This window comes from Haliotis cracherodii, unplaced genomic scaffold (genome assembly GCF_022045235.1).
Source record: "Haliotis cracherodii isolate W230 unplaced genomic scaffold, xgHalCrac1.p SCAF_20, whole genome shotgun sequence".
Lineage (NCBI taxonomy): Eukaryota > Metazoa > Mollusca > Gastropoda > Lepetellida > Haliotidae > Haliotis > Haliotis cracherodii.
In genome coordinates, this window is record NW_027266276.1 from 2,612,723 (window position 1) to 2,636,466 (window position 23,744).

The 23,744-nt window shown below is 43.3% G+C and overlaps 1 protein-coding gene across 1 annotated transcript in view; it reads right to left on the reverse strand.

The window, feature by feature from the left end:
* Positions 1–1,475: 1,475 nt before the first annotated feature.
* Positions 1,476–23,744, reverse strand: part of LOC139470266 (uncharacterized) — a 34,477-nt gene continuing 12,208 nt past the window's right edge. Inside the window, exons 7-17 of the mRNA XM_071252613.1 lie at positions 21,392–23,721; positions 18,672–18,776; positions 15,560–18,357; positions 13,631–13,810; positions 12,210–12,348; positions 11,611–11,930; positions 6,528–6,615; positions 5,264–5,391; positions 4,901–5,036; positions 2,938–3,090; positions 1,476–2,027 (exon numbers count right to left, since the gene is read on the reverse strand). Of these exons, the coding sequence (XP_071108714.1) occupies positions 1,897–2,027; positions 2,938–3,090; positions 4,901–5,036; positions 5,264–5,391; positions 6,528–6,615; positions 11,611–11,930; positions 12,210–12,348; positions 13,631–13,810; positions 15,560–18,357; positions 18,672–18,776; positions 21,392–23,721 (6,508 nt within the window). The 3' untranslated portion in view covers positions 1,476–1,896. The remainder of the gene's footprint in view (positions 2,028–2,937; positions 3,091–4,900; positions 5,037–5,263; positions 5,392–6,527; positions 6,616–11,610; positions 11,931–12,209; positions 12,349–13,630; positions 13,811–15,559; positions 18,358–18,671; positions 18,777–21,391; positions 23,722–23,744) is intronic.

The following is a 23,744-nucleotide window of genomic DNA, read 5'->3' on the forward strand; positions in this document are numbered from 1 at the left end:
CACACACACTCACTCACCACACAAACTCTCATTCAACACACTCACCACACACACACTCACCACACCCAACCCCCCCCCACACACACCCACACACACACACACACACACTCACCACACACACACTCAACTATTGAACGAAAGATACAATTCACAGAATCGTCAACATTTGATTGAACTGAACGTTTTGTTCCCAACGCTCTGAAATGGAGACTATTGAGGTAAAGCCTATGAAATGGGTACCGGCTATTGGAATATGAAACAAGATAGAAACCTCTAAAGATTGTTTTAAAGAGTTCCAAACTAAAACTGACATTACTAATTACCTGCATCAATAAACACGATTCCCTTACATATTTCTTGACCTGTTTCACTGTGGTTTAAATAGGGCAGATTTGATACATTTTACCAGAAATCATCTCACCTATGATAAATGATCAATTCTCTTATCTTGTTTCTGTCTTGGGTTCAGCTTGTTTCATATCAGTTGGTCTTCCTGGATAGTTTACCATATATCCTAGAATAGCGAAGCATATATCTTAGAATAGCAAAGCATATATCCTAGAATAGCGAAGCATATATCCTAGAATAGCAGGCATATATCCTAGAATAGCGGAGCATATATCCTAGAATAGCGAAGCATATATCCTAGAATAGCGAAGCATATATCCTAGAATAGCGAAGCATATATCCAAGTATAGCCAAACATATAGCAACGTTTAGTGAGTGAGTATGGTTTTACGCCGCTTTTAACAATATTCCAGCAATATCACGGCTTGGGACACTAAAGTACTCACAGAAATGAAAAAAAAACTGTTTTTTCGATCTCAGATTTTACATAAATGCAGTTAATATACAAAATATATAAATATTCAAACAACTCAATTAGTACTAATTCAGCCTTGGCATAAATACAGCATATCAAAGGTTTTTATGTCTTTTTACACGTAAAAGTGTGTAAAAATATGAACAAAACAGACTATTGTGAGACTGATCATACCAGGTGTTAGCAGATCAAGGTGAATGTCCATGACCTATGACACCTTGACGACAGGTGAAAACAGGTGCTTGAAACCCATGTGCATGTGATTTGTCAGTGGTTAGTGATTTGTGAGTGGCATTGTGGGATAGTGAATCATCGTCAAAATATCAGAACGTAAAAGTAACATATTCCCTTCTCAAACAACAACTTACATGTCATTATTATTATGTACATAAACATAGCTGTTATTTTTATTGTTGTTTTGATAACTTTTTTTCCAGGCTAATTTGCATAATGCCTATAGCCTGTTTCTGCCACGTCAATTTGGACTTAGTTTTTTTTTTGAAAGTTGAAAGTGCCTACAAATTACCTCCTGTAAAGTACATTTTGTATTGAGAGATAAAACTAGCAAATCCAGACTAGTACTTTTCCAGTTGTTTTGTTATTTCGTATTTACATCTACGTAATGTTTTGTGTCGATTATTAAATCCAGCAAAACAGTTTTTTTCATTTCCATAAGTACTTTTTAGAAATGGGCTTCATTGTACACATGTCAGGAATTGAACCCGGGTTTTCAGTGTGACGAGCGAACGCTTTAACCACTAGGCTACCCCATCACCCCATTCACGATTAGCCAAAGATATATCAAAGTATAGCCAAACATATATCCAAGTATTGCCAAACATATATCCCCATACATCAGTATCACATGAGAGTTGATAATTCAAAGTTGAGCAAGAGTTATTGCCGACCAATCCCCACATAATATCAACATATCTGACTGATGACAAGATTGTTGAGGATTGACGATGTAGTTGATGTTGCTGATGTTGTTGAGGATTGACGATGTTGTTGAGGATACAGTTGGCAATCAGAAAGAAGGATGATGTTGATGTTGTCTCGGACACAGTTGGCTATCAGAAAGGAAGGACGATGTTTTTGATGTTGTTGAGGACGTAGTCGTCCAGGGGCTGGAGCCGCCAGGTGCTGATGCTGTCGAGGACCCACTCCCTGGATACGGTGATGAGGCGGTTGTGTTTGTAGAAGCCTGCAACACAGAGAACCAGCAACAGTCCACATGCGACGGTGACCTGGAATAACTGACTCTGTACCAGACAACCAGTGATTGATAACATGAGCTCGGTTCCACGCCGAAGGGGTATGATGACACACTGTCTGACCACATGCGACGGTGACCTGGAATAACTGACTCTGTACCAGACAACCAGTGATTGATAACATGAGCTCGGTTCCACGCCGTGGGGGTATGATGACACACTGTCTGACCACCATGACCACCCTATTCATATACTAGCCTCATACATGTTTTTCTGGGTATCTATTTTAATCAGGAATCTTATGGCAGCAGAAGATGTTAACTCTTTAGGACTGAAACATTGACGTGCAATAGAAAAATTGTTACTCCGGAGTTGAATCAAGAGTCACCAGCCATTTTGTAGTCCACAAATACACAGTCCGCCATCCTGGTTTAAATTGGTCTTCAACAACCCATGCTTGTAAGAGGCGACTAATGGGATGGGGTAGTCAGACTGACTTGGTTGATGCATGTCATCGTATCCCAATGTAGTAGATCGATGCTCATGACTTCAATCACTGGATAATCGGGCCCTGACTCAATTCTTTACAGACTGCTGTCATCTAGCTGTAATATTGCTAAGTGTGGCATTAAACAAGAAACAAAGAAAGCATATTCTTAACCAATTTACATTGTGTATAAAGTTGCTAAACGTGATCACATGGAAATGTGAAGAGTGAGTCAGTGAGTATGGTTTTACATCCCTTTATACAATACTCCAGCAATATCATGGCAGGGGACACCAGAAATGGGCTGCACCGATGACAGGAATCGAACCCGGGTCTTCAGCATGATGACCAAACGCCTTAACCACTAGGCTACCGCCCCGGAAATGTGATTTCCTAAGTTAACACAGACTTACAGTTGAAATGCTCCACCTCCGACTTGGTGGGTGCCTCGTCCTCAGTGTCCAGACAACGGATGATCAGCGGAATGGCGGCAGCCATCTTGCCCAGTTCCCAGGGGTCCTCAGCCAGAGTGGCCCCGCCCTGCTGCAGTAGCAGACTCATGTCATCTGAAGCAGGGAGCACATGTTGGAAGACCAGTGTCACAAACACTGCGATATTACAGTCATATCACGGCAAACAGAAGCAATGGGTCAGTTATCACTGTAACCTGTAGTCAGCAATATCACATGAATAATGGCGGTGCATAGATAATATCATCCATCCTTGTCAAGCATGGGCTGCGAATTGGGCTTCAGTGTGGTGATGGGAATTGGTTGCAAGATCATGAGTGAGTGAGTTGGGTTTAACGCCGCATGCAGTGATGCAAGTGATGCAGGTCTCAGACGTTTACCACTTCGGTGAAACCCACGAGCACGGGTATGGTGCTGACAAACCTAGAAACATAATCGGGGCGAACAAGGATTCGAAACCAAAATCATAGGTTTCTGGCGTGACCAAGGGACGCAACTCTGCACAGCGAATGTGCCCTCTGCAAGATCATGATGAAACGATACATCGGTGAACCTGTGCATCATAAGTTTTCATGCAATGATACGATACATGATATGTTTTCTTCTCATAATACCAGACAATACACTTGCTACAGCTAGCTTTTCCTTTAGAACATGCTCTGAAATAGTTATAGACAAGAAGTTTCCATGCAATTTGACGTTAATATGTGTATCGCGATATGTATTGTATCATTACCAATGTATCGAGATACGCATCGTATCATGACCTTGCTACATGTATTGTTTCTCCCCTACTGATGCTTGGATCATCCAAAGTGAAATTAATTACCGTATTCGATGTAATCAGTGCCCTAATCTAATAAGCGTGTACGGTGATATTGGCTAGTGAACAATCCCAATTAGAACCCTTTCCGATTCATCAATGTACACAAGACTTATTTATTCGTGTATGATACGCACTTGTGTGTTATATGCACCCTTAAGCATGTTAAGTATGGGCAATTTAATTCTGGAAAAATATATCTGTTGTGTATAATACGCACAGACTTTTCTTTTGCATCATTTCAGGCTGTCAGCATAAACCTCGAAATTTATGATCTTTCAACTCAATAAGAGCCCCCTATTTCTAATTTAGAGAGTGCCCTCGGTGCTTATTACATCGAATATGGTAGTTACATTTTAGCATCATTTTGCTGTTTTTCAATGTTAAGTTCAATAAAAATAGATTTACAAAAACAAACACAAATAATTACATATTTCTCTCTCCTCACTGTTTGAGGAGTGAGTGAGTGTGTATGGTTTTACGCCGCGTTTAGCATTATTCCAGCAATATCAGGGCGGGGGACACCAGAAATGGGCTTCACACATTGTACCATGTCGAGAATCGAACCCGGGTCTTCGGCGTGACGAGCGTTATATTAGTAAATAAATCTTTTCAGGAAACAAAATTATCTCGGGGTCTTGTTACTATATTTTTTAAAAGATGAGGATAGTTGAAAATTTGAGAAAGGGCAAAATCGATTGTGTTCGGTTATGGAAATCTGAGTTCGCTTGGTCCTTTCGGCCTGCTAAACATCTTCGAAATATTTCAAATAATTGGAACATCACTACTTCTGGGGATCTAGTTAACATGACATCACCTACATCGAGCATGTGGCTCTTGGGCCCGTACTGTCTGCTATCTCCAAAGGGGTACGCTACATCCAACAACTTGCAGGGGTTTCTGTAGACCTGTCTGGTATCTTTAGTCATTTCATCGCTGACTCCGATACACGTGAGTGTAAACCCAGAAAACAGCTTCTTGTACACAATGTTGATACGTACCTTTCGTCATTTCATCGCTGACTCCGATACATGTGAGTGTAAACCCAGAAAACAGCTTCTTGTACACAATGTTGATACGTACCTTTCGTCATTTCATCGCTGACTCCGATACACGTGAGTGTAAACCCAGAAAATAGCTTCTTGTCCGACGTCCGTGCCCTCCGTGGGCCATGGTGGTCCTCCACTATCACTGTGTCTCCAACAATCTCGTATTTGTCCTTCAACCAAGCAGACTTGTGTAAGCGTCATTAAAACTGAACTTTTTACATCAGTTGTTGTTGAAGACTCAACTTAAAACACAAACAAAGAATTTAACACAGCAGGGTATGGTGCTGAGAAACCAAGAATCCAATTCAGGGCAAATCTGGGATTCAAACCCACAGCCATATTTTTCTGGCATATCTCAGGGACAGGTCTGGGCCCCCTTCATCTACTTGTGCCGTACCTCTGGAAGTGGCTTGTTGGCGAGTAGGGAGTCTCGCACCCAGTCGAAGGACACCACCCAGCACTTGCCCACAATCCCTTGGAAGTATTTGAGAGTCCGGTCACAGACAGGGCGACTCTCACCTGCAGCTGCAACAAGTAGTGATCAGTGTGAGGACGGAGGAGGTCTACATGTTCCCCACATCAGACATCGTTACCACCTGTCCCCGAGTCAGTCCTCCCCTGTAACAGCCTCCAGTCACACTTCGAAAGTCATGACACATTCGGCCCTCCCAAGTCATAGCACAGTCAGTCCTCCCAAGTCATAACACAATCGGCCTCCCAAGACATAACACAATCAGCCTCCCAAGTCATGACACAATCGGCCCTCCCAAGTCATGACACAATCGGCCCTCCCAAGTCATAGCACAGTCAGTCCTCCCAAGTCATAACACAATCGGCCTCCCAAGACATAACACAATCAGCCTCCCAAGTCATACACAATCAGCCTCCCAAGTCATAGCACAGTCAGTCCTCCCAAGTCATGGCACAGTCAGTCCTCCCAAGTCATAGCACAGTCAGTCCTCCCAAGTCATACACAATCAGTCCTATCAAGACATTACACAATCAGTCCTCCCAAGACATAACACAATCAGCCTCCCAAGTCAAACACAATCGGTCCTCCCAAGACAAAACACAATCAGCCTCCCAAGTCAAACACAATCAGTCCTCCCAAGACATAACACAATCAGTCCTCCCAAGACATAACACAATCAGTCCTCCCAAGTCAAACACAATCAGTCCTCCCAAGTAATAACACAATCAGTCCTCCAAAGTCATAACACAGTCAGTATGCACAAGTCATGACATAATCTGTCCTCCCAGGTCATAACACAATCTGTCCTCCCAGGTCATAACACAATCGGTCCTCCCAGGTCATAACACAATCTGTCCTCCCAAGTCCTGACAGTCTGTCCTGCCACCTTGGTAGGATGCTCTGAGTAAAGATACAGCTTTTTAGCTGACAAAGCTACAGAGAACCCATATGATGCATTAACCACAGGGCGGTCGGGTAGCCTAGTGGTTAAAGCGTTCGCTCGTCACGCCGAAGACCCAGGTTCGATTCCCGACATGGGTACAATGTGTGAAGCCCATTTCTGGTGTCCCCCGCCGTGATATTGCTGGAATATTGCTAAAAGCGGCGTAAAACCATACTCACTCACTCACTCACTCACTCACTCACTCATTAACCACAAAAGAGTGTGGCGTAAGTCTCCATGACAAACCTTTCTTGACAACAAGGTGGGTGACGGTCTTGTTGAACTTGGGGAAGAAGACACTGCCGGTGACCTTACTGAACTCCTGGACAGACGTCTGAAAACACCAGTCATAGCTCATCAGTTCACCAGTAATAGCTCATCAGTTCAACAGCCATAGCTCATCAGTTCACCAGCCATAGCTCATCAGTTCACCAGTCATAACTCATCAGTTCACCAGTCATAGCTCATCAGTTCAACAGCCATAGCTCATCAGTTCACCAGTCATAACTCATCAGTTCACCAGTCATAGCTCATCAGTTCAACAGCCATAGCTCATCAGTTCACCAGCCATAACTCATCAGTTCACCAGTCATAACTCATCAGTTCACCAGTCATAGCTCATCAGTTCAACAGCCATAGCTCATCAGTTCACCAGTCATAACTCATCAGTTCAACAGTCATAGCTCATCAGTTCAACAGCCATAGCTCATCAGTTCACCAGTCATAACTCATCAGTTCACCAGTCATAGCTCATCAGTTCCCCAGTCATAACTCATCAGTTCACCAGCCATAGCTCATCAGTTCACCAGTCATAACTCATCAGTTCACCAGTCATAGCTCATCAGTTCACCAGCCATAGCTCATCAGCCATAGCTCATCAGTTCACCATTCATAACTCATCAGTTCACCAGTCATAGCTCATCAGTTCACCAGTCATAACTCATCAGTTCACCAGTCATAACTCATCAGTTCACCAGCCATAGCTCATCAGTTCACCAGTCACAGCTCATCAGTTCACCAGTCATAGCTCATCAGTTCACCAGTCATAACTCTCTGACCACAATGCAGTGTTCAGTTACTTCCTTCACAACAATACATTCTTGCAGATCATTTAACCAGCGTTAGACTTTGGCACTAGTCCTGTAGTCCTTGCCAAAAACTGCCCAATAGTTAAGGGATATCCAGGATATCCATGCATACATTCATTATATCAAACAGGCCGCCGGTATGATATCCAGGATATCCATGCATACATTCATTATATCAAACAGGCCGCAAGTATGATATCCAGGATATCCATGCATACATTCATTATATCAAACAGGCCTCCAGTGTGATATCCAGCATATCCATGCATACATTCATTATATCAAACAGGCCGCCGGTATGATATCCAGGATATCCATGCATACATTCATTATATCATACAGGCCTCCAGTGTAACATCCAGGATATCCATGCATACATTCATTATATCAAACAGGCCGCCAGTGTTATAGCCAGGATATCCATGCATACATTCATTATATCAAACAGGCCGCCACTGTTATAGCCAGGATATCCATGCATACACTCATCATATCAAACAGGCCGCCAGTATGATATCCAGGATATCCATGCATACATTCATCATATCAAACAGGCCGCCAGTGTTATAGCCAGGATATCCATGCATACACTCATCATATCAAACAGGCCGCCGGTATGATATCCAGGATATCCATGCATACATTCATCATATCAAACAGGCCGCCAGTATGATATCCAGGATATCCATGCATACATTCATTATATCAAACAGGCCGCCAGTGTTATAGCCAGGATATCCATGCATACATTCATTACATCAAACAGGCCGCCGGTATGATATCCAGGATATCCATGCATACATTCATCATATCAAACAGGCCGCCAGTATGATATCCAGGATATCAATGCTTACATTCATTATATCAAACAGGCTGCCACTGTTATAGCCAGGATATCCATGCATACATTCATTATATCAAACAGGCCACCAGTGTTATAGCCAGGATATCCATGCATACACTCATCATATCAAACAGGCCGTCGGTATGATATCCAGGATATCCATGCATGCATTCATCATATCAAACAGGCCGCCAGTATGATATCCAGGATATCCACATAGAAACAAAGCCCCCTTGGCGTCTCACAGATTACCTCTTTCAGAATGCTTTGCTTTGTCACAGTAATGTTAGAATAATCTGCACAAACAGATTCCACTTGGGAGTAAAAGGCAAATAGTGGTAAAAATCCTATAAATGGATCAATAAAAAAATCAGTGATGACACCAGGTGTTCATGAAAAGGGTAAGCACGTCCTTACAGATAGAGCCTACCACCTACACTGTTGTTTGATCACTTTGTCTTCATGTCATGGTTTTGTGGGCACTGAAATATTGCTTAATATATTTGTGAATTCTAAGGCAGGAATTGATTTGAAATTGTACAAAAACTAGACACAGTTCCCCAAAACAGGTAGTTTTCTAAAAATAGTAATACGAACGGTACAAAAACCAAAAACTCATTTTAAATGAATTTGGATGTCAAGGCATCTACTCCTGTGTAGCCTGTCTACCCCTAATTTGCCATATAAGTCAACCCTCGAAGATGCGGGTCAGAAGAGGTCTTCAGCAACCCATGCTTCTTGTAAGAGGTGACTAACAGATCAGGTGGTCAGACGAGCTGATTTGGTTGATGTATGTCATCATATCCCAATTGCATGGTATGATGCTTATGATATTAATCACTGGATTGTCTGGACCAGACTCGATTATTTACAGACCGCCGTCATATAGGTGGAATAATGCTATCTGCAGCGTTAAACAACAAACAACCAAACAAACAGACCATAGGACTCGTTCACTAACAATCTGTCTATAGTCTCAGCTATTTATCAGTATTTATTTTTCCCAGAATGCAAGCAGGTGAGGTCGACCTCCCACATTTATTAAACTGTGGCCTCTTTGAGTACAACACGGCCAGATCTCATGGCATGTACCCTTGATTCACTGTGTTAATTTAGAATCAGTTTTAACAGCTTGACATCGACTAACCAAAGTCATCATTGTTTGGCCAGTCCGAGTGTCTTCTCTAAATGTATTACCCCTAATGCAACAGGATTATTTCCATTAAGTGTGTTTGGTTCAAAGATTTCTAAATTTGAAAATATATATAGATAAGGTATTGTATGAATTTGTGAGCAGTATCTGTTGTATGTTGTTCCATAGAATGAGTGAGTGAGTGAGTGAGTATGGATTTACGCCACTTTTAGCAATATTCCAGCAATATCACGGTGGGGGACACGAGAAATGGGCTTCACACATTGTACCAATGTCGGGAATCGAACCCGGGTCTTCGGCGTGACGAGCGAACGCTTTAACCACTAGGCTACCCGACCGCTGCTGTTCCATAGAAGATGCAATAGTAACTCATCAGTTAAAAACTTGATTTTTAGTCAAATCTAAATATTTTTTACATTTGTATACTTATCCTGCATTACTCCTTAATGCATTCACTGCTTACCTTGCGACAAAGAAAACAGGACAACGTACCGGCGATGGTCCTGGGTGAAGAAATAAACTGTTCATTAGTACCACTTTTCATACCCTGCCATCACTGTCCTGTGACCTCTGGTGACCATAGGTCACCTCTTCACATCACTGCCTGTCACCCAAGCTTAAGAAAAACATACTTTTGAGGTTTCTGAAGCCAAAGTGGGGAGGCAAGTCTTGGAGTTTTGAAGCGGGAAACCCTCAGAATACAGAAACCTCAATAATTCAGACCCTGAAGGTACGACACCAATTAGTCAATAAACCATGAAGCGGAAAAGTTCAGAAAATCGCAATTACGGTCGGGTTATTTCAATGTGAAAAACAATTGAACATGGGAATTAAAGAGTAGTTCCCTATACATCTTTAGTAATAAAGTCAAATAGCTCATCAACCAATTCTTTACTTCCTACAATATACAGCCTTGTGGACAATTGATTCTCTAATATTCTTCCACTGGCGAAATCTGATCGACTGCACAGGCAATGGACTGGCTCGGTAGAGGGCGAGTTCATTATTTGCATCGGGGGTTGGTATACTGCTGGGCTACAACCAACGGCACAAAACTCTGTACACCTTCGATGTCCTGGAGAGTCACATTGCGAAGATAATGACTGGCGAAAACTGTGTCTGACCTCAAAAAACATCCTTCCATGATTGTTTTAATAGCACAATTGCTGTGTTATGCCATGGTAGAGGCTAGTACCCTGATCTCATGAGGATTATTTGCTCTCTGCGGATCCAAATTGGGGATCGAATAAGCCTGAAGGATGCGGTGGCTAAAATAGAGAAATACTGTTTTCTTGGTGAGGTCGTAAAATGACGATGCATAGAGGGGTTCAAAGGGGAGCCCTCACAAACCTCGAAGTACGACGTACAAGTTCCACACAGGTGGGCGGAACTTTGCCTTCTGATCCTCAAGCCTGAATGAGCGTAATAAGGTCTGTAGTTCCGGGACCATAGTCATCTTGCGATTTTCCGGGACGGCCAGTACTGACTTAAGTGCAACCAAATACATAGTAATGGTGCAAATCTACTACCCTGTTGTATTAGAATTCAAAATGGCGGGGGTCGGTCGGGAAGCCTAGTGGTTAAAGCGTTCGCTCGCCACGCCGAAGACCCGGGTTCAATTCCCGACATGGGTACAATGTGTGAAGCCCATTTCTGGTGTCCCCCGCCGTGATATTGCTGGAATATTGCTAAAAGCGGCGTAAAACCATACTCACTCACTCAATCACTCAAAATGGCGGTGAACAACTAGCGTGTGGCGGGGAAAAAGACAGGGTCTTTTTATGCCTAAATAAATCATATATAACTTTACAACATGTTGAGAGTAATATGAAAGGAATACATCACCCGTCGCAGATGAATTTTAGAATTGTAGACGAAAATTGAAGGACTAAATAAATCCAAAACGAGGTACACGTTTGTGCTGTAGCAAGACAGGCAGTGATGTGAAGAGGTGACCCAAGGTCACGAAAGGTCACAGGACAGCGATGGCGGGGTACGAAAAGTGTGACTCATGAACAGTTTATTTCTTCACCCAGGACCATCGCCGGTCCGCTGTCTCGTTTGTTTTGTCGCAAGGAAAGCAGTGAATGCATTAAGGAGTAATGCAGGATAAGTAAAAAATATACATAATATTCTTAAAATATGTAATTTATTCATTTGGATTCATAGTATGTTTTTTTTATTCAAAATCTGTTGGAAACAGGTCCTTAGATCAAAATCTGATGATGAAGATAAATATCTCACCGCCTGTTCTCGGTTCAGTCCGCTTGTGATGAGCACAATCTTCTCCGATCTGGGCTTTCCCAGGTTGCCGGTCTGAAGTGGACTGAGAACTGTCCGACTTTTGGAAGACTTGGAACGGTCTGGAGATTTAAACTTCTCAATTATCTCAAAGGCTTTGATGATTTCAGCTGACTTCCGTGGCTTGGGGAGTCTGTCGAAGTCAGGCGGGGGAGATGGCGACCTTGGACTGATGAACAGGTCGTCATCACTGGATGAGTCGTCGCCATCTTTTGTCTTGTTGGATGCAGGGATCACATCAGGTGTCATCACCTTGCAGTTTTCTGAAGTGAGATTTACAGCATGGATTTAAAGAGAAGGTTTGTTGAAGAGAATGCTTGTTTGTTGGCTTGTTGGTTTAATGCCATCAGCAATATTCCAGCTACATGACAGCAGTCTGTATATCGGCAAGTCTGGACCAGACGATCCAGTGATTGACATATCCGAATTGTCGGGGTGAAATGACATGCAATGAAGCAAGTCACAGACCACCCAATCCATGGCCACTACGTGCCTCACAGAGCATGGCGTATTGGGGACCAATTCTAACCCAGAATCCTCACCCTCCACAATGTCTACATCTTCCGCCACTTCCACCATGGTCCCATCTACATCCTCTCCATGACCATCATCTTTCATAGCTTCGAGACGCCTAATTTCCTCTCTCATTTTCTCCAAGTCTTTTTCCAGTTTTCCTTGTTGCTGCAAACATGTCATGACAAAAGATTGTATATGGTTTAAGATTGATTGATTGAAGAAGTGCCTGCCTGTGTTGATTGATTGATTGAAGAAGTGCCTGCCTGTGTTGATTGATAGATTGATTGAAGAAGTGCCTGCCTGTGTTGATTGATTGATTGAAAAAGTGCCTACCTGTGTTGATTGATTATTTGAAGAAGTGCCTGCCTGTGTTGATTGATTGATTGAAGAAGTGCCTAACTGTGTTGATTGATTGATTGAAGAAGTGCCTACCTGTGTTGATTGATTGATTGAAGAAGTGCCTGCCTGTGTTGATTGATTGATTGAAGAAGTGCCTGCCTGTGTTGATTGATTGATTGAAGAAGTGCCTAACTGTGTTGATTGATTGATTGAAGAAGTGCCTGCCTGTGTTGATTGATAGATTGATTGAAGAAATGCCTACCTATGTTGATTGATTGATTGAAGAAGTGCCTGCGTGTGTTGATTGATTGATTGAAGAAGTGCCTACCTGTGTTGATTGATTGATTGAAGAAGTGCCTGCCTGTGTTGATTGATTGATTGAAGAAGTGCCTAACTGTGTTGATTGATTGATTGAAGAAGTGCCTGCCTGTGTTGATTGATAGATTGATTGAAGAAATGCCTACCTATGTTGATTGATTGATTGAAGAAGTGCCTACCTGTGTTGATTGATTGATTGAAGAAGTGCCTGCCTGTGTTGATTGATTGATTGAAGAAGTGCCTACCTGTGTTGATTGATTGATTGAAGAAGTGCCTACCTGTGTTGATTGATTGATTGAAGAAGTGCCTGCCTGTGTTGATTGATTGATTGATTCAAGAAATGCCTACCTATATTGATTGATAGATTGAAGAAGTGCCTGCCTGTGTTGATTGATTGATTGAAGAAGTGCCTACCTGTGTTGATTGATAGATAGATTGAAGAAGTGCCTGCCTGTGTTGATTGATTGATTGAAGAAGTGCCTACCTGTGTTGATTGATTGATTGAAGAAGTGCCTGCCTGTGTTGATTGATTGATTAAAGAAGTGCCTGCCTGTGTTGATTGATTGATTAAAGAAGTGCCTACCTGTGTTGATTGATAGATAGATTGAAGAAGTGCCTACCTGTGTTGATTGATAGATTGAAGAAGTGCCTGCCTGTGTTGATTGATAGATTGAAGAAGTGCCTGCCTGTGTTGATTGATTGATTGAAGAAGTGCCTGCCTGTGTTGATTGATTGATTAAAGAAGTGCCTGCCTGTGTTGATTGATCGATTGATTGATTTATGCACCTACCTGTGTCGTGAGGACATCACTCTGACTAGAGAAAGCACTGGACGATGTAAAGTTCATCTGTTGGTCGCCATAATCATTCTCATCATCATCATCATCATCATCGTCATCGTCATCACTGTCACTGTCTGTGATGATGGCGTGTCGAGATGTCTTCCTCACGCCAACAGGAGCTTCATCACTCTGATACACACAAATGATGGAGATGCAAACAGCACAGAAGTAGTTGGAGATAACAAAGACATCAGTCGGGATAAGATATCAGCCCTCTAAGTAGCGACCATTTTGGTGGCCAAATGTGACTTTAATCTACGACTGGAGACCTAAATTTATCTACTGCTTGCCACTTGGCTACCTTAAAGTAAACATTACTGGCGACAATATCTGTTTAAGATATAAGCGAGGTGAAATGGGTTTAACGTTGCGTCCAAGATTATTGCACTTATATAACGATGTGCATGTACGTGTGTGTGTTTGTGTGGCTGCTTGTACTAGTCCGGACTGATGCCGATTTATAGTGCTAGCTCACTGAGATACCATGCCGCAGTTTAACATGAATACCCCACTCAGACAGTATACTGACTCCCAAGCCGACCAGTCCTTGTTTTAGCCCCTTAATGCTGAGCGCCAGACAGGGTAACAACAAGTACCATCTTTTAACGTCTTTTGGTATGATGCGGTCGGGGATCGAACCCCGGACCTTCCGCTCTCCGGGCGGACGCTCTACCACTAGACCACGGAGGCGGTCGTTTAAGATATAAACAGAAAGTAATTGCAAATCTTGTTTACAAAGTCGTGATTGTATGGCCAATGTCAAATACATAATTAATAAAGTTAATAGAGTTACAGGGGTTTGATTAATAGCTTGGGTATTTTTTAACCTGTTGCATTTACAGGAACACGAGGATAACATGGGGTTTTCATGCATCCGGTGTTAGGCTTTATCATGTTTATATGAGCCGGAGACGGTTGGCATAAAACCCCACATTCCCGAGTGATACTGATACAACAAATTTATCTCACCGACATGTTTTAATCTGCTGTTGTGAAAGAATTAAAGCAAATTATAAATTGATAGAAAACAGCTGGTCGATTGAGCCAAGGTTAACGTGTGCCGAGTCATGTAACTTTGATTGACTCGGAAATAGTTTGCAGCTTTTTGCTTCAAAGGGGGGTATAATGGATTTATTCTCCCACTGAGAAATCCATGTGCAGCCTGTTTCGTTCATGGTTTCCACCCTTGCCGAACTACGTTGGAATTCCTGAGCTCGATCGTAGCGACACCAGTGGCTTTTACGAGTTATGTCCCTTCTCTGCCTCTTCTATGGGCCAATAAGATTCCACTCCTCGTATCACTTGCATTTGCTTCAAACAAAATGGTGGCGCCCAGTGAAGACGATCTGATCAATCATCAAGATCTTTATCGCAGAAAACGGATCTTACATCGCGAAGTGCATCAAATCATTTGAGCACCTTGATCAAAACATGAAAAGATTTGGAAAATATCTGTTGACACCGAGTTAGCAGAGCAAATGTTTTGCAAATCCTGCAATCGACCAAAATCTGCATGTCAGTTTACGAACCGGATTTCAATTTCATTGCGCGATTTGGATTGGACTATGCATGGACTCGTTAGTCCAGCCAAACTCTAACTCCATAGTTCAGCAAGGGTGGAAACTGGACTTTTATAGTCAGTTAACACTCTTGCCTCGGGAAGATGGTATCGATAATGATATGATTCAGTATCGATACAGCTGTGATTCAGTATCGATACAGCAATGATTCAGTATCAATACAGCAGTTATTTAGTATCGAATCAGGAGTGATTCAGCAATGGCACAGCAAGATCACTATAGTAAGATAACAGCATACAGCCATCTCAATCAGATGTATTTATCAATCAATGAAGCAACAGATCACAACGTCACTCACCTCGTCCTCAGGGTCTGGCACAGGGCTACTGGCATGGACAGGGGAGCTTGTCTTTGGCAGGTCTGCAAACATCGAATCACCTTCCGGCATGTCTGCTTTCCTTATCACTTCATCGTCATCCCGGAGCACAAACTCTTCATCAGAGCTGGAACACTCCGTCCTGGCCGCAGGCTCCTCAAAGTCATCCAACAACACAATGTCGTCATCAGCCTTATCCTCATTGGAGGACTGAACTGTTGGGAGATTTATTTCACAGTTAACTCTGTATCTTCGTTTATGTCCAGATGGTTCTCTCTTGGATCTTCCCGAGAGTTCACACCCTGAAGACTCAACTGCTGCAACTTCATCATCATCATCACTTGACAACACATGTTTCGTCCTTCTTTCGGATTTAGCCTTATACTCAGTGGATGGATGAATCAGAGGCAGACTAACCCGTGAAGCACGTTGACCTTTGTGTCTTTGTTTCAGTCCATTCCCTTCTCTCTTGGATCTTCCTGACAGTTCACACCCTGATACAACATCTTCACTGTCAACTGCCAACACATTCTTGTTCCTTCTCATGGAATCAGCTCCTTTCATCTTCAAAGATCTGCTCCCAGAACCAGGTCCAGCATGAGTTACATCACTCGGAGTTGGACCGACACATTCGGAATCTGTCAAGGACAACTGCTGCTTTGCAGGTGGACATGTCTCCTGTGATGAGGTCGACTGAGACTTAACTCTAATGTCTTGATTCACAGAATCTGGCATTCTCCCCGATGAAGACTTTGACGAGGAAATTACAATTGGACTGCTGGCACTTTCTTCGCTGGGCTGTTTCTTCTTCAGTGAAGCCAACCCTCTTGCAGCTTTAACACCCTTCTTAACCGATCTTGGTGTCTTGGGACTGTCAGAATCACTTGAATCATCGTCCAAGAACTGTGACTTCCACTCCTTCACTGTGGCTTGTTCGGGAGAACATGTGGGACTATCAACATCATCATCATCATCATTGCAGGTTGGCACCAGTGTGTTCTGTGATGCATCGTCTGCTCCAGCAATGACTATGTTCAATGACTGCTCTGTATTTCGGTTAAAAATGTCCTCCATGGATTCTTGGACCTGACAGCTCTCTGACATAGTATTCACAAGCTGTGGAGTATCATCAACACACTGTTGCTTGTGATGCTCTGATACAATGTCAAACTCTGAATTATTATCACGGCCAGAATTTTTATCCAAACTATGTCCTTTGCAGTTGCTGCTTTCAACAGTGCCACACACGTCAGTGTCCATTGGTTCGTGATCTCCGTTGACACATGTTCCTTCAGCCTCCAGAGACTTCTTAGCGGATGGCTTTGCCCTCCTGCTTAATTTTGTCCTGGATTCTTTGGGTCGAGCTCGCAGAGGACTTCCATCAAGGGAGAAACATTTCCTCTTCGGCCTATGAATGACAAGAGGTTCATCATCCGAATCATCAAGTGTAATCGTAACAGGGGCACTGCTGACTTCAGGAATGGCTGGAGCTTCAGCTGAGTCCTGGAGGGCCGAGGTGTCCTCATCACCATCATCTGCTTCAAGATGCTTTCTCTTCTGAGGCTTGCTTCTTCTGTCAACAGCTTGTGTATTCTGACGTATTTCTTTTCCAGTTGAATCCTTCTGCTGATTATTCCTATTCCTTGTCCTAGATGTTTTGAAACCAATGTCAGAATTCTTAAGAATGGAGACACTTTCAAGAGTGGAGGCTTCTCCCGACCTTCCAGAAGTCACATCCTGTTCGTCTGGCTGCTCGAGTAGACTCAAGGATTCGGTCACAGTTTCAGGAACATCTACAGATGCTTCTGCAGCTCCACCATCAACTTCCACAACATCCGCAGCCTCTTGGTCATCACTGACACACATGTCTGGGGGCAAGGTCAGCTCATCACATCCCACGGGTAGGGATGTGGGGAGAGTTGACGCCTGGCTGTCCACGTGACAGATTCCCGGTACTGGATCCTTTAACTTCTGTTTCTCCTGCCTATAGTCTGTTACATCACAAATAGCTACAGCCTCCTCCGTATCTGAACACGCTATTTCAATAACAGGGTCCTTATTTCTGTTTGAACACCTTCGAGAAACTCTAGATTTACATGTGGTCACACTGCCGGCTGCCTCGTGTCTGCCTGCTCGAGTTCTCAACGACCTCGTAGATCTGCCTCTGCTGGTCTCAGCAGTATCTTCTATCAAGTTCACTGACTCTTCTTCTATACTTTCAGGAATAGCATCTTCACTCTGACTTTTACAATTCGGAACCCCGAGCTTCTCAATACCAACAGCCATACCACTATCATCACAACTATCTTCATCGTGTTTTGCTATCACAGACCCTGAGTTTGCAGCGCCCATTTTCTCTGCATCAGTCACAGAGTGTGAGATGTGTGAGTTGTGTGAGTTGTGTGGAACATTACACATGGTGGTAGCAGTGTCTGCAGCAGTAGTCTCGACCTCATCCTCTGAACACTGGTCAGCTAGAGCGAATCCTTGATTGTCACTTACAATACATCGTTCCTGTGCTTTGTGATGTACTCTACCAGCAGAGGACTGTCCACCTTGTGAAGGTGCTCGATTGAGGCTTACTACAGGTTGTCTTTCCTCACTATTGCTCTGCTTGCTAGTAGATGACGATGGTCTACGTTGGCGAGGGGTCTTGTTACCATCAGTATCTTTTACAGTGCTTCCATCTCGATGACGTCCGGGGCATCCATCAGCCTTGGACAACTGACTGTCCTCTGACATCTGAGAGAGTTGCTTCTTGATTTCATCAGGCTGAATGTCTGAAACAGACACAAAATAGAGTGAGTCAACAGTAAAACAAGCACCTGCAGAATTGCAAGTTGATCTGATCGTTTGTTGTTGCTTAACACTGTATTCAGCAATATTACAGCCATATGATGGTGGCCTGGAAGTCTGGACCAGACAATCCAGTGATTGATTTTATGAGCAACACAGCTATGGTATGATGACACGCAATCAACAAAGTCCCCAAACCTGACCACCCAATCCATTTGGTCGGACTAGCAAAGCAGAGCTTCAAGTTGAAGTGAAAGTTCGCAAATCAAATGGAGAAAGTTGACTTTACCAGGCATACCTAGATTAGCTTCTTCAAACTGCGTGTTTTCTAGAGAAATGTTGAGGTCTTCTGTGGAGGAGCTGTTCGCTGAAGACGGCAGGTCGTCCTGAGTGATGTCATTGTCTACAGAGGCAAATAGGATTTGTTTCAATTATGGCTTTTGATCTTGTGACTCTCTACACTGAAGCATGTGAACTGAGACAGCAAGCACCTGCTAGTTATGTAGGATGAGACAGCAAGCACATGTTAGTTTATGTAGGATGAGACAGCAAGCACATATTAGTTTCTGTAGGATGAGACAGCAAGCACATGTTAGTTTATGTCGGATGAGACAGCAAGCACATGTTAGTTATGCAAGATGAAACAGCAAGCACATATCAGTTTCTGTAGGATGAGACAGCAAGCACATGTTAGTTTCTGTAGGATGAGACAGCAAGCACATGTTAGTTTCTGTAGGAAGAGACAGCAAGCACATGTTAGTTTATGTAGGATGAGACAGCAAGCACATGTTAGTTTATGTAGGATGAGACAGCAAGCACATATTAGTTTATGTAGGATGAGACAGCAAGCACCTGCTAGTTTATGCAGGATGAGACAGCAAGCACATGTTAATTTATGTAGGATGAGACAGCAAGCACCTGCTAGTTAATGTAAGATGAGACAGCAAGCACCTGCTAGTTTCTGTAGGATGAGACAGCAAGCACATATTAGTTTATGTAGGATGAGATAGCAAGCACCTGCTAGTTTATGTAGGATGAGGCAGCAAGCACCTGTTAGTTTATGTAAGATGAGACAGCAAGCACCTGCTAGTTTATGTAGGATGAGACAGCAAGCACCTGCTAGTTTATGTAGGATGAGACAGCAAGCACATATTAGTTTATGTAGGATGAGACAGCAAGCACCTGCTAGTTTATGCAGGATGAGACAGCAAGCACATGTTAATTTATGTAGGATGAGACAGCAAGCACCTGCTAGTTTATGTAAGATGAGACAGCAAGCACATGTTAGTTTATGTAAGATGAGACAGCAAGCACATGTTAATTTATGTAGGATGAGACAGCAAGCACCTGCTAGTTTATGTAGGATGAGACAGCAAGCACATGTCAGTTTATGTAGGATGAGACAGCAAGCACATGTTAGTTTATGTAGGATGAGGCAGCAAGCACATGTTAGTATGTTTACATTTGGAAAGTGTTATTTGACTTAACAAAGTAATAACCAATCAAACACAAGTATAAGTAAAGACCAAATTCTTTTATAATTTGTCATAAGTTATCCATGTTATCAGACTCTATTGATGTAAAAAAACACAATGAATTTATCGAACACATGCTGTTATGGCTGAATTATTCCTGCAAAACAATTCTTGCTCAGACAGTTGCTTTTAAACCTTAATAATGGCAGGTATGTGTGCTTGGCTAGCCAATGGTATTATTGTCTGAAGCACTCATAAAATGCTGCTGTTGTCAGTGTGGGAAATAACATGGATGTGATAGATTATTTTCTAATTCCTCATCATATCATGTGTTATGTTGTTTCATGCATTTTAAAAGCCGGCAATCACATGTGAATCTTCATTCAAAACAAGAGCAGTGGTTAATGTGCAAACAAGCAAACTTCACCAGGAAATCTTGATTACATCATCATCATCATGATTAGACTTGTGTGAGTGAGTGAGTGAGTATGGTTTTACGCCGCTTTTAGCAATATTCCAGCAATATCACAGCGAGGGACACCAGGAATGGGCTTCACACATTGTACCCATGTTGGGAATGGAACCCGGGTCTTCGGCGTGACAAGCGAATGCTTTAACCACTAGGCTACCCGACCGCCCCTAGACTTGTGTGAACATGGTTTACATATTGTTTCTTGTTGTTTAACGCTGCACTCTCCAATATTCAGGCAATATGACGTCAGTCTGTAAATAATCGAGTCTGAACCAGACAATCCAGTGATTGACATCATGAGCATCAAACTCCTCAACTGGGATATGACATGCATCAACCAAGTCAGAGAGCCTGACCAGCCGATCCCGATTGTGGCGTCTTAGGACAAGCATGAGTTGCTGAAGACCATTTCTAACCAAGATCTCCAGGGTCTCTTAACCAGGACCTCCACAGTTTAGCTCTCGCCAGTTGGATCATTTTGGTAACTGTTTTCAACACATTACACATATGAATATGAAAGGGATATAAAATATATTAATTTAAAAAAGGGATATTTTTGATAAAGTTATTTGGGATAACAGTGCACTCTGAGTGGTTTCGTTGAAAACAGTTATGAACATAGCATGTGTCGTGTATTTGACAACAAGCATATCAATTTCAGTTAGTTCCCTCCTTTTTCTGGGGGCACGGGTGGCCCAGTCGTCTAAGGCGCCGCGATTCGCTGTGCAGAGTTGCGTCCCTTGAACACGCCAGAAACCTATGATTGTGGGTTCGAATCCCGGTTCGCCCCGATTATGTTTCTAGGTTTGTCAGCACCATACCCATGCTCGTGGGTTTCACCAAAGTGGTAAACGTCTGAGACCTGCATCACTTCGGGCTTTCCTCCCACATGAAGCTGACACGCCGTGATATAACTGGAATACTGTTAAAAGCGGCGTTAAACCCAACTCACTCACTCACTCAGTCCACCCTTGTTCTGGCTCTAAATGTTTACAAACTGGTGGATCCTGCAAACATGCCCTCAAAAGTCAGAGAAAGGCAGGTAATGTAGATGATATCAAGATATCTTACCTTGCCTGGCAGTGTTCACATCCTGTTGGTGGACAAGCTCCACATCCTGTTGGTGGACAAGCTCCACACTGGGCGTGGGTGAAATGTGAGACTGTCCGGAGCTCTCTGCCAATGATGCCACATCCCCTACATCCAGTTTCTTGGCATCTGTCTTCGTTTCTCTACCAGAAGATTGTGATTTCTTGCGAGGAATGGGAAGAGGCATTTGGCTACATGAATCTGAATCTGTCAGACGCACCTCGTCATTTCTGTGGTCAGTGGTCACCTTGCTGGCCTGTCCACGATGATGGGCCATGTGTGATGGCGGAATGCTCTTAACTGGTTGACCTGTAGCAGCTGACAACATCGGTGTTGGTGGTATTATTGACATAGTCTGAGACTTCTCTGTGTCATTTGAGTTGGAGGAACTAGAGTTGGTGGTCTGTGACTTGACATTATCTGTCGGACCGTTCCCAAAGCTGCCCTTAACTGTGTCGTCGCCATCAATCATCTCAATATCTTCATTCATCACGTCACCAAACCCTTCTTCCAGTTGAGCACCATCTCCTTCCTGCTCAGCCATATTGGACACAGCATCCTGAGTACAAAACGCAAAATCATGATCCTCAGCATCTCCGATCTTCTCAATGAGGCTGCTCAGTTCCTGCTCAGGACTTTTCAAAGCGAAATGGACATGTTTTGTAGCTTTGCTTTTGTCTTTCTTTGTAGTCATATCAGACTCTACACCTCCTCCCAGTTCAGACAAACTGGCCTCCTTGGTCTGGAGATCATCCATCTTCAAACTTAAATTGTTCCCCTTCTTTTTCCCAGGCTTTCTTCCTCTCTTTCTCTGAATCTTCTGCTTGGGTTGCAGAGTCTGACTACTCTTGAACTCGTACGGGTCTGACGATGGCAGCTCCGACTCTGTAGTTTTCTTCCCTGTTGAAACAACCTCCGTCTCCTTTGTCCCTCTTGTCTTAAACATCCTCCTCCTGTTGGCTGGAGGTGCTTGTGTCGATTGCCTTGATTCTTGAGTTCCCTCAACCGAGTTAGCAACATTTGGTCTTGATCCCCCAGCTGCATTGCTCTCAGAAACGCTGAATCCAAAGTTTTCAACTTCACTGTCTACATTAATCACAATCTGTTCACAATTCACTGTACTCGTTGACACCATGTTGCCATGGTTACTAGCCAGAGAATCATTCTGAGAGAAGTTTCCTTTGTCTGTGGCATGCTGTGCTTCCTCTATCCACTGTGCCACCATGCTGGACTTCTGATGCTTCCTCACTTGAGCCTTGCTGTACGTCTTCACTGGACCAACACTGTGAAAGTCCTTAGTCAAGTTGGGAGCGTCCACGCTGCTGAGAGGACTTCCTTCATGAAAGTCTGTCTCATATTGAGACTTCTGTGTTGTTTCGGTCTTGTTCTTCCATCCTGCGGTTCCCCTTGCTGCCCGTCCAGTATAGATGCTGAGTTTAGATTTTATCGGTTTTTCCTTTTTCTTGACTTCCTGAGACTGAAATAACAGACCCCCATCGCCGCTAACATCCGACCCACACCTTTCCCCCTCATATTCAGTTTCTGGGGTCAGTTGTAAAATCTGTTCAATCCGGGAAATATGTTTCTCTGATGTTCGGGACAGACGGCCATCCTTCTCTTCCACACCAACACAAACAGGACTGACACCCTTACTTCCAACTGTGCTATTATTTGCCACACATTTTGTTTCAGTTTTGAAACAATCGTTCGTATCAATGTCCATCGTGTCGATACAAAAGTTATCTCCCTTTCTTTCTATGATCTCCCTATTTCCGAGTGTTTTAACTTCTACTGACCTTGTTTCATTATTTAAACATTCATCCACATCAATGACCACTGCCCCGCCACAAGACTTGTCATTTCCTTCACTGACCCTCGCTTCCCTTTGACCTGTAGACCTCTCATCCGAAGCATCTCCTGTTCCACCTCCGCCAGACAAAACCTTGATGGACGAATCCTCATCTGTACCAACACTGTAACCACTGACAGTCAAACTCTTGTTGACTCCACATGACCCTTCTACAAGGTACTTCAACAACGCTGCCTCTTGCTCTAAAGCTGACATATGTCTAGCATCTGACTCAAGTTTTTCTCCCTCTTGCTCTAAAGCCGACATTCGTCTCTCATCTGACTCCCGTCTGTCTCCATCTCCCACTCGCTCCTCTCCTCCATGCAATGGCACGTGGTCTTGTCGACTGCGTCGCGTCTTCCTGCTGTTGCGTGTTCCTGTGCTGCCAGTGTTTCTCAAGTGTAGAGCTGGCCGATGTAGACGAGTCTCAAGTTTTTCTGTAGTTTCTTCATGTTGGGCATGACTGGAATGTCAAAGAACAAAACA